The sequence below is a fragment of the Aegilops tauschii genome, chromosome 7, assembly GCF_002575655.3.
Source record: "Aegilops tauschii subsp. strangulata cultivar AL8/78 chromosome 7, Aet v6.0, whole genome shotgun sequence".
Lineage (NCBI taxonomy): Eukaryota > Viridiplantae > Streptophyta > Magnoliopsida > Poales > Poaceae > Aegilops > Aegilops tauschii.
Genome location: NC_053041.3, coordinates 590,210,800 through 590,222,914, shown reverse-complemented (window position 1 = coordinate 590,222,914; position 12,115 = coordinate 590,210,800). Strand labels below are relative to the sequence as shown.

General features: G+C 40.4%; 1 protein-coding gene across 1 annotated transcript; it reads left to right on the top strand.

Moving 5' to 3' along the window:
- Positions 1-1,999: 1,999 nt before the first annotated feature.
- LOC109763728 (ABC transporter G family member 41-like) lies at positions 2,000-11,411 on the top strand. Its single transcript, XM_045231576.2, has 22 exons — positions 2,000-2,384; positions 2,499-2,546; positions 2,697-2,915; positions 3,619-3,695; positions 3,867-3,920; positions 4,001-4,091; positions 4,541-4,842; positions 5,077-5,358; positions 5,626-5,939; positions 7,023-7,218; positions 7,298-7,417; positions 7,496-7,649; positions 7,844-7,969; positions 8,064-8,134; positions 8,254-8,574; positions 8,733-9,023; positions 9,395-9,478; positions 9,766-9,899; positions 10,197-10,430; positions 10,514-10,685; positions 10,783-11,037; positions 11,142-11,411. The coding sequence occupies exons 1-22, from the start codon at positions 2,036-2,038 to the stop codon at positions 11,409-11,411; spliced, it is 4,164 nt and encodes a 1,387-aa protein (XP_045087511.1). The 5' UTR covers positions 2,000-2,035.
- The last annotated feature ends 704 nt before the right edge of the window (positions 11,412-12,115 follow it).

The window sequence follows — 12,115 nt, the reverse complement described above, 5'->3', positions numbered from 1 at the left end:
GTTATCAGCCCCACGATACGTAAGTTACAACACTTTTTTACACAGAAGTTACCGGGGTGTCTTGGGTCAAAGTTACCACGGTGTTGTACCTTACTTATCAGGTGTCTTTAGTGCATAAAGTACAATGTTATTTACAAAGAAGGTATTGGGGTATGTTTTTCAACAATTCTGCATGGGCCAAGAGTTACCACGGTATTCGGAAGTAAGTTATCAGGTATGCGGTGCGTAAATTACCATGCTATTTACAAAAAAAGTTATCGAGATATATTTCAACAACTTTTTTTGGGTTAAAGTAACCACGGTGTATGTGCCAATCAGTGGAACCATGTGAACTAGTGTGAAAGGTGCAAGAGAAAATGTTGAGCAAGGGTGAAATGAAAAGAAGTCGGTGGGAAAATAAATAGTGAGTACATCAAGAAAGACAATGTTCAAATCTTCATCCACACATTAATTTTGTTTATGAGAGAAAATCCAATTGATCGGAACACTGAGAAAGCGTGGAAGGTAGAAAAAAAACTTGGGAAACGTCAGATTTGGCGGAAATTAAAATATAGGGCCTTCTTCCATTGGACATGAGCAAGCCTTTGGGTTGGTCCCTGGTTCTTTTTTGTCTGTTTTCCCGAGGCTTGGTCCATTGTGTCGAGATACGCTATCTCTTATATTACTTAAAAGGAATGTAAGGTTTCATGTTTTACTTTTCTTTCCACCATCCCTCCATTTATATGATAATCAATCACCTTACTTTACTTGCCTTCTAAACCAATTTCATTTAAAATTAATTACGAACTTCTCATCAAATCTCTATACTACTTAAAAATAAGGTTACATTTTACTTTTCTTTCCACCACCCCTTCGTCCAACCTCCCACATATTATAACCAGTCACCTTAATTTACTTACTTTCTGAACCAATTCGATTTTAGATTACTCACCAAACTTTTCATCAAAGTATAAAGTAAATCACGAGTAGGATTTGAGAAATATTTATTTAGACAATCACATTAATATGCACAGATAAATCATAAGCTAACGTAATAGAATATTTGTACCTCGTTGCAACGCATGAGCATTGTGCTAGTAAAGTTAAAGAAGAGTAATTCCTAGCTCGCGCGGCTGCACGGGTTGATGACTAGTTATTGTATTATATATAAAAAGTACTCAAACGGAGTTAGAAGAGTAATTCCTAACTCGGGTAGCCGCACGGGTTGATGACTAGTTATTATTATATAGTATAAAAAGTAATCAATAGGATAACCTGAAAAAAGAGAATTATGCTAGAAAATCTCACAAAAATCACAAACATCTGACGGTTGATTTGGTAGATTAATAAATCAGAAGTTCAGAACTAATAGATGTAAGAAACAATCTATTAACATTGAACTTGAAATAATTTACACGCCAATTAGGGGTGGGGTAATTGGGCAGTTCATCCATTAACTTTCGCACATTTTAAAATGTATAGTGCACGTACGCATCAAACAACTCAACTCAACGACAAAACTAGGGCCGCGGCTTGCACACAAAGCGGGTTTTTATTGCGGGTCATAGATAGTCCCATTCAAAAACAAGTGGATGGATGGCCGACTTGAAGTCTATATTCTCTGTACATACCACGTATGAACTCCGGGGGGCTAGCAATATTCCAAGAGACTCGACGACGGACGCATGCACGCGACTCGGTCGAGCTAGAGTTTCCTAATTTCATATTCATCCATATGAACACTTGCTTTGGCCGCCAGCGTGGAATGAGTTCTTCTACTCACTCAGTCAGTCAAGTCAGTAGCCAGTCGATCGCTAGCTGCCTTGGACCGTGATTTTAACTTAGTTTTTGACAAGCGAAGCACATGATACGTAGGTCAAATTTCAAAGTATCAACGTCGTTAGCACCCGCTACGTACGTTCAGAGTTAGACTGTGACTGTTTCATCAAACCAACTATTAATACTGGTAGTAAAACAATTGTGCAATGGTGGGAGGGAGGGAGGAAACTGAGCTCGGTCGAGGTTGGTTGCTACTGCTAGCTAGGACTAGGAGGCGATGAGCGAGGTGGAGATCCTAGGCGAGCAGCAACAAGAGGTTATAGACGATGGTTCGGAGGAGGAGGAGGAGGCGCTCCCTCTCCATTCGGAGCCGGTGCGGCGGCTCGGGGCAGCCGGCCGGCGGGGGCTGGTGCACGCCCTCGTCGCCGACGACGTCCACGGGGACAACCTCCGGCTGCTCCGGCGCCAGCGCCTCAGGATGGACAGGGTGGGCGTGCGGCAGCCGACGGTGGAGGTGCGGTGGCGGGGCGTGCGCGTCGACGCCGAGTGCCAACTCGTCCGCGGCAAGCCGCTCCCCACGCTCCTCAACTCCGCCGTCTCCGGCCTCTCCGTACGTAACTCCGTTCGTTTTTACCTCCCTTCTCTTCTCTTCCCTACTGCCACTCGCCACCTGTTCGCTCAAATGCCGCCATTCCGTCCGCAGCTGCTCACCACCATGCTGGGGCTCAACCGTGGCCGAGAAAGGATCTGTATCCTCAAAGATGTCACCGGCATCCTAAAACCTTCCAGGTATAATCAAGGTTCCTCCTCATGTACCGACCTCTTTCCTTCCTTCCTTTCTCATCATCAGTAATTGAGTATATATGCAAATGATTGATGCAAATCCAATCTGTGTTTGTGCAATGCATGCAGGATGACCCTCCTCCTTGGACCCCCGGGCTGTGGCAAAACCACCCTTTTGCTAGCGCTTGCTGGGAAGCTCAACAAAAATCTCAAGGTGTCAGGAGAAATTGAATACAATGGTGTCAAGCTGCAAGATTTTGTTCCCGAGAAGACGGCGGCTTACATTGGCCAGTATGATCTTCATGTCCCTGAGATGACCGTCAGGGAGACGCTCGACTTCTCTGCGAGATTTCAGGGCGTTGGCAGCAGAGCAGGTAACTATTCTTTGTTTTCTTTTGGGACCTGGTTAAAATAGAAGTTTTGGTGGGACATCAGGGCTACTAACTAATCGAAGCAAATGCCCAAAAGTCATAAGGACCTTGATTTGCTGAAATATAATAACTGACCATTTTTTGTTTTGTTTTGGGACCTGGCTAACATAGAAGTTTTGGTGGGACATCAGGGTACTAACAAATCGAAGCAAATGCCCAAAAGTCATGAGGACCTTGATTTGCTGAAATATAATACCTGACCATTTTTGTTTTGTTTTGGTACCTGGTAAACATAGAGTTTTGGTGGGACATCAGGCTACTAACAAATCGAAGCAAATGCCAAGTCATAAGGACCTTGATTTGCTGATATATAATAACTGGCCATTTTTTGTTTTGTTTCGGGACCTGGTTGACATAGAAGTTTTGGTGGGACATCAGGCTACTAACAAATCGAAGCAAATGCCCAAAAGTCAGAAGGACCTTGATTTGCTGAAATATAATAACTGGCCATTTTTTGTTTTGTTTCGGGACCTGGTTAGAATAGAGTTTTGGTGGGACATCAGGCTGCTAATTAGTAATCGAAGCAAATGCCCAAAAGTCATGAGGACATTGACATGATGAAATATCATTTACTCATTCTATCAAATGAACATAGACACTTACATGAAGGTGTGTGCTGATTGGATCCCTTTCTTGTACAAAATAGAAATTATGAAGGAGGTCATTAGAAGGGAGAAGGAGGCCGGGATCACCCCTGACCCCAATATAGACACTTACATGAAGGTGTGTGCTGATTGAAACCCTTTCTCCGATAATATTGAATCAAAACTGGAAACACCATCCTTTCTGCCAAGTACTAACATAATTTTTCAGTGGGATTCTTTCCTATTGATTCTAAGAAAAAAATTCATATAACGAAATATATAGTTACAACTGGTATGAACTTTTTTATAGGCAATATCTGTGGAAGGTTTGGAAAGAAGCATGCAAACAGACTACATTATGAAGGTAAATAATGTTCAAAGAAGAATACCACTGGTTCCAGAGTACAATGTTTTGCCTATGCATAATCTATTCTTGCCTCACAGATAATGGGACTTGACACATGTGCTGATGTACTAGTCGGAGATGCCATGAGAAGAGGCATTTCTGGCGGTGAGAAGAAAAGACTAACCACAGGTGAATCACAATACATATGACATTTTCAGGATGGTTTTATCATCTCACCTATATAATCTTGTAAATAATATTTTTGCAAGATAAATAAGTAAATAACTGTGCAATTCATTCACTAAAATTCCTTAAGTGCATATTGGAAGGTACACACCTCATTTTTGGTGGCTAATTGATTTCATTGATATTTTCTGTACTTTGTTATTACCACGAACCGGTATGAAAGTCTTGTCACAACAAACCACAAATTTCTGTTGTGATGAAGGCGCGCAAGCCATCCTGATAGATGAATCAACTTAGTATGATTTTCTCCACTGTTTTAGAATGTATCTAGTAATGTGATATATTCAGTTTAATTCGTACTTTAATTTTGGTGTGTATAGGATAAATAAAATTAATTAATTTAATACTGAATGCTTAATTTTTTTCACTTGTAAAAAATATCTTCCAAGCAGGAGAGATGATAGTAGGACCATCAAAAGTGCTCTTCATGGATGAAATATCAACTGGGCTGGACAGTTCTACCACCTTCCAAGTTGTTTCTTGCCTCCAACAACTAGCTCATATATCAGAGTTTACCATACTCGTCTCTCTCCTTCAACCAGCGCCAGAGACCTACGAACTTTTTGACGATATTATCTTGATGGCTGAAGGACAAATCGTATACCATGGCCCTAAGAGTTGCGTTATGAGTTTCTTTGAATCATGTGGCTTTAAGTGCCCCCAAAGAAAAGGAAGCGCCGACTTCCTTCAAGAGGTATTTAGCAAAATACTAATTTACATACTCTGATTTTCTTATATTGCAATTCTCTTGTACAAACATGTTTCGAGTTTTGTAAGAGTTAGAACTACAGTTTAATGAAGGTAGACATTGTTAATATGAAGTAATTGGGTATAGATTATGATAACCTGAGTTTGCCTTGCTTATTTGTACTCTTTCTTACCATCATAAACTAAAGTAGTCCACTCTTAAAAACTTATGTATACATAGGTCTTGTCAAGAAAAGATCAACAACAGTACTGGAGCCGCACTGAAGAAAGATATAATTTTGTTACAGTTGAGAAATTCTATGATAAGTTCAAAGCATCTCAAAGTGGTCGGAATCTTGCCGAGGAGCTTTCAAAGCCGTATGACGAATCAAAAGGACATAAGAATGCCCTGTCCTTCGGTATCTACTCATTATCCAAGTGGGATCTCCTCAAGGCATGTTTTGCACGCGAACTACTTCTTATGAAGAGGAATGCCTTCATCCACATAACAAAAGCTGCTCAGGTAAGCAAGTCGAAGCTATCGTTTACAAAAAAAAAAGATTGTGATTGATGCATGGAGGTTTGTGCCTAGTTTTACAGCACTATCACGAACACATGCTACGTGTTTATGGGTGTAAATCGAGTTCTAGCTAGTCTGTATGTACAATCCTCAAACTACATGCTTTATGCTTAGTATTAGTTATGGATAGAAATATAGCAGAAACTAGAAGCAATGTGGTGTGATAAAGTTCCTGTGTGTTAACTAGCATACTACATGTTTTCCCTGCAGCTTGGGCTATTTGGTCTTATTACTGGGACAGTATTCCTGCGGACACGTATGGGCGTTGATAGAACTCATGCTAGCTATTATATGGGTTCACTCTTCTATGCGCTACTGCTACTGATAGTCAATGGATTCCCTGACCTGGCCATGGCAATTGAAAGACTGCCGGTCTTCTACAAACATAGAGACAACTACTTCTATCCTGCATGGGCTTATGCAATACCATCTTTTATCCTAAAGATTCCCTTCTCTTTAGTTGGGTCAGTAGCTTTGACATCGATATCCTACTACTTGATTGGCTATACCCCGGAAGCATCCAGGTAAAGTCATAATTCAGTTTTAGCAAAACTATAGAGATGTTTGGCAAGTGCAGTTTTTCTTAGTTTCTCGGGTTTGACCACTCGTTGCGGAGATAATCCTAGATATAGCTAGCTGAACCAAATTGTGCTACATCAAAGGAGTTATACAATGACCTGATCAACTTGTGCTAATTAATGGCCGCTGCATGCCTATAGCCTTGTCATGCACGCGAACATCCTTTAGATGCTAGGATATGTTGTTGAGTAATCTTGTTTCTCTGGCCACATGGAATCAATCGGCTAGCTAGCTTAGCCTGTTGTGTATAAGTTACTCCAAGTATCAATTGATCTACTCCAGGGTCTAAGCCTTCGCTAAATCTTTTGTATCTGTACACACACCATCTGATAGGACTGAACGTCTAGTACTAGCTAATGTACGGGCTGCTTCCTGTTGCACTAGAACAATAGTCAACGATTGAAGCAGAGTAGTGAAGTTTCCCATGTGGTAATCTTGATTTGCTGGCTGCAGAAGAGATGGAGGAATGATGGGTGAGGAGGACCCGAAGAAGATAGACTTGAGCTAGTGTTTCTCAGTTTACAAAAAAGAGGTTGAGACCTCTTTTTTAGATACAGCAAAAAAACCATGGTTTTAGATATACCATGGTTTGTAAAACTAAAGTATTTGTCAAAGCCAAACATGTCAAAGTATTTAAAACTGAGGTTTCTATAAAAACCATGGTATTCTCCTAAAACTTCAAAATACTGAACAGCCAAACGCAGCCTTAGTTGGTGGTATGGAAGCACTAATTCAACCACAGAAACATTTTCTATCATCATTCAGGAACTATATATCACAACTGACCTGTTCTGAGTCATTCAGATGTGGAGTATAATCACCCAAGTGAAAAACAAAACCTGGAAATGAAAAAAGTACAAAGTAAAAGCACTGTTTATACTGGTTTTGCAGTGATCTGGTGTACTGAAGTCAAACATAATATTTACTTACCTAACACTATCTTTACTTCTCTTTGATTATTTCCACCAAACCTAGGTTTTCAGATGCAATCCTGACTTTGTGTTAACACCCACGATTCTTGTGTTCAGGTTCTTCTATCAGCTCCTCATCCTCTTCCTGATGCACACAGTAATATTATCAATGTTCCGTTCTGTCGCTTCATACTGTCAAACAATGGTGGCTGGTTCTGTCGGTGGTACTCTAGCATTTCTATTCACCCTTCTATTTGGGGGTTTCTTAATTCCTCGTTGTAAGACACTCCCTTATTTTCGTAAGCTTCATATTGCTAACAAGTGACGTGTCCTAATTTCTTGCAAACGCGTGTCGTGCTCAACTATTAAACAAGCACCGCTAACAATTTCAGTGCCATATCGCTACAGCATTTCTGCCTAATTGGCTAAAATGGGTATTTTGGGTATCTCCATTGTCTTACGCGGAGATAGGCTTGGCTGGAAATGAGTTTTTGGCACCCAGATGGTCAGAGGTACACTTTGGCATACCAAGAATGAATTATTTGTAAAAACTGCAATCCCAGACGATACTAAAGTTCCTTTGTTGATAGATCACAATATCTGGCGTAACACTCGGAAGGAGGATACTAATGGATCAAGGTCTAGACTTCTCCAGCTACTTCTACTGGATCTCAGTTGGAGCATTGATTGGGTTTACTTTGTTGTTCAATGTAGGCTTTGCCATTGGCTTGACCGTTAAAAACCGTAAGTGCGACATGACTTTAAATACTGTACTTTCTTTCTAGCAGTATAACATGAATGTAAACTTAGTCAAGCATATTCTGGAGAAAGCATAACATCAGAAATGGAAGAAAAATACTTCAATTCAGAAGAACATGCTGTTTGCTCTTGTTAGATATGCCATCTGTTCTAATCTTCTCTGAGCCTCTCGGTTTCAGCATCTTCTCGTGCTATTATCTCTTGCAATAAGATTACCGCACTTGGTGGAAGAAACCAAGATAAGGATGCGGAAAATGGGAGGCCTAAGTTACATGCAGAAACTTCATTGATACCTAATAGCACTGGTTAGTTGAATTTTAAACGATGCAACTAAGCACAACTCATATTGTTGATGGAATATAATCAAGATTTGACTTATCAATATTAAATCTTGTGTAGGGAGGATGGTACTGCCTTTCACACCCCTTACAATATCTTTCCAGGATGTCAACTACTACGTAGACACCCCCGCGGTAATTCTCATGTAGCTCAAACATCTATGAACACATGACCAGAGAGCTTAATTAGAGCCATAGCAAGGGCTGATAAGTAATAACTAAGTATTTCCTCATTGCAGGAAATGAGGGAGCATGGTTACATGGAAGGAAAACTGCAACTACTCCATAATATCACAGGAGCATTTCAGCCAGGCGTTCTCTCGGCACTCATGGGGGTTACTGGAGCGGGGAAAACAACACTCCTTGATGTTCTTGCTGGAAGGAAAACAGGCGGTGTTATTGAAGGGGACATAAGAATAGGGGGTTATCCTAAAATTCAGCAAACTTTTGCTAGGATATCAGGCTATTGTGAACAGACTGATGTTCATTCCCCACAAATCACAGTGGGCGAATCAGTTGCATATTCAGCCTGGTTGCGCCTTCCACCAGAAACTGATTCAAAAGCAAGAGATGTGAGCTATATTTGTTTCTGCAACAAAACATAAGCTACAATATGCAAATATATATGGAAAGAAAGTAGTATACAGGGTTTGCATACTAGTATCCTAGCCACCAGAAACAGTTGAGATATGAAACTCTGAGCTCATCCGTATTCCTTTTTCCCTTGCAGGAATTTGTCAATGAAGTTCTTGAAACAATTGAGCTGGATGAAATTAGAGATTCTTTGGTTGGAATACCAGGGGTAAATGGATTGTCGACAGAGCAACGGAAACGGCTCACTATAGCAGTCGAGCTTGTGTCTAACCCTTCAATCATATTCATGGATGAGCCAACATCAGGATTGGATGCAAGGGCAGCTGCTATTGTCATGCGTGCAGTCAAGAACGTTGCAGACACAGGCCGAACAGTCGTGTGCACCATTCACCAACCAAGTATCGATATATTTGAGGCATTTGATGAGGTAATTACTTTACATATAGCCTCCTGGCCTTCTCCAAGATTCTCTCTCTAGGCACCAATATATAGTCTATTAAGTAATAATTTTTAAGGTGTAAAAATCTAATATGGATTTATAAGTTTATATATTGGATAAGTATGTCAAAAATCAGTTTTGATTCGATCAAACATGAATTAACGAAGTGTTGCTACCTCAACCTGAAATTATGAAGCCAGATCATAAAATTAACCATCAGACATGAAACAAATTGCATGTATAATTGTCGTCCAATTCAACTAAACTATAAACCTTATTGATCATAAATTCCTCAACCAAAATAATTCATTTAGAACTAAAGTACCATATTTACTAATTATCTTGTAATATAAATGTAGTTGATGCTCATGAGAAGAGGTGGAGAGTTGATCTATGCTGGGCCAGTTGGACACCATTCTTGTGAGGTCATCCAATATTTCCAGGTAATTAAGTTTAACTCAATGTTGCACAAAAATACTAAATAAATGCATGTATGCTCTGTAATTGTGTATCATCCAGGTGTATGTGATATAGGTCAGTTAAAACCTAGGATTGACAGTAAACAAACCTAAAAATATTTTGTTCCCATCCTTTACTGTATTTTCAGAAGTTATGTTTTTGGACAGAAAATTCAAGAGTTATGCATTATTATGAAACCACCAGTCCACCTCCTGACTTTTAATCCCGGTTGCTGTGCTATACAAACTGGCTATTTTTTATATTCTTCTAGGCAATACCTGCGATACCCAGGATCAAGGACAACTACAACCCATCAACATGGATGCTAGAAGTTACTTCTACATCTATGGAAGCTCAAGTAGGAGCAGATTTTGTACAAATGTACAGTGCATCCTCAATGTGCAAGTAAGTTTCAACGAACTGTCTCAGTTAGCAATAGTGCTTAACATCTGGATTATAATCATTACACAATAGATTATGCAAATAAAAATTGCGCCTCCAGCCTTCCGCAATATCTAAGATACATACAAAAACAGTTTTGATCAGAACAGGACATAGGCATGGTAATCACTATGCAAATTTGGTGATCAGAACAGAACATAGGCATGGTGCCTTTCATGCTTAACAGTGCTCTCGTTCAGTCCTTAAAGTAATCTTAGTAGAATATTTGTGTTAACCACTATGCAAATTTGCTGATCCAAGGGACAAGGACATGCTGGTAAAGCGCTTGAGTGTACCAGTTCCAGGCACGAGTGACCTCCATTTCAGGACACAGTTTCCGCAGAAGTTTTGGGAGCAATTCAAAGCTTGTCTCTGGAAGCAGTGTTTGTCGTATTGGAGAACCCCTTCCTACAACCTGGTGCGATTGGCGTCCATGTTAGGTTTCTGCATTTTCTTCGGTGTGTTGTTCTGGCAGCGAGGCAACATCAATCACATGTATGTAAGCCATCTCTTAATTATGCATGTATATATGGTGGCAGCATATGATTGAAGCTGCTGCGTGTTTTGTTTGAGGGTAGAAACGACCAGCAGGGCCTCTCAACCATATTGGGGTGCATGTATGGAATCACTCTGTTCACCGGCACCAACATTTGTCAGGCAGTGATGCCGTTTGTCTCCATCGAGCGCTCCGTCGTGTACAGGGAGAGGTTTGCAGGGATGTACTCTCCTTGGGCCTATTCTTTTGCGCAGGTCCTATCCTATTAATCACATCAAGATTTTTCAGATAGATTATGCTACTGCTTACATATGTGCAGACATTGACTTACTATGTCCTTTTTGGATTTAGGTTGCCATGGAGATACCTTATGTGCTGGCGCAGGTAGTGATGTTCATGCTGATAGCATATCCGATGATAGGGTACGCATGGACAGCGGCAAAGTTCTTCTGGTTCATGTACACCATGTCGTGCACGCTGCTCTACTTCGTCTACCTGGGAATGATGATCGTGTCGCTCACCCCTAACATCCAAGTTGCATTCGTACTTACGTCTGTGTGCCATGGCCTGCAAAACCTCATCTCCGGCTTCCTCGTGCCCTCGCCGGTAAGTGAAGCCATCTCAATATGCGCACACACACACATACACACATGATTACCATTAGAGATAAAAAGTATGGTGCTTAAAGAGGATTCATGAACATATGGCAGCAAATACCAAGATGGTGGGTATGGCTCTACTACATCTCCCCAATGTCGTGGTCGCTCAATGTCTTCTTGACCACACAGTTCGGGGATTATAACGACAGCATGATAGTCGTGTTTGGAGAGACCAAATCCATCGCAACGTTCGTGAAGGACTACTACGGTTTTCGACGCGACCTGCTGCCGCTGGCAGCCGTGGTTCTGGCGGCGTTCCCCGTCGTTTTTGCTGTCCTCTTCGGTTACAGCATCTCAAAGCTCAATTTCCAACGGAGATAAACACACATGTATTCGAAGTAGGAAAACAGTAGCTGCAACATCCCCCCCCCCCCCCCCCCCCCCCCCCAAAAAAAACAATTTTTTTGAAATGTTAACCAATTAAATAGAATTGCTTGATTTTCTTTGACCTTGTTCCTTTTGAGAGCCTATTTGGATTTTCCAATAGAGGGAATACCATGAGTTTCTTTTCCAAATATTATTATCTGTGTCTTCGAAAAAATTATGCTAATTATTTAAACCCTAAAAAGTATTTTTAGGAAATTATTAATTATACAACCCATAACAGAATTTCCAAAATACAATGATTTTACAAATTTTATTTTGGTTTGGAAATAATTTCCATAGGCTTTAAATAAGTATTTATTTTACTGTATTTTTTGGAACTTTTCGAAATTGATTTGGACTAGTTTTAAGCCACATCAATCAATTCCTGGATTTATTCTAAATAAAAAACCGTATCCTGATCTTTTTTTTTTGAGTTGAAAACCGTATCCTAATCAAACCGATAGAAGCTGGCGTGATAACTTCAAAGACGCCCAAGCGCCCAGCCAGGCTTTCGGCCCATGACCAGTCTGATGGTTTACCTTGGCATCCAACATGAGAGCTTTTCTGTCTTTCTTTTGGCCGGGAAACATGAGAGCTTTTCAACAATAAACTTTTTCATATTTTTGTTCAATATAAACCTTATCATGCATATTCTTTGA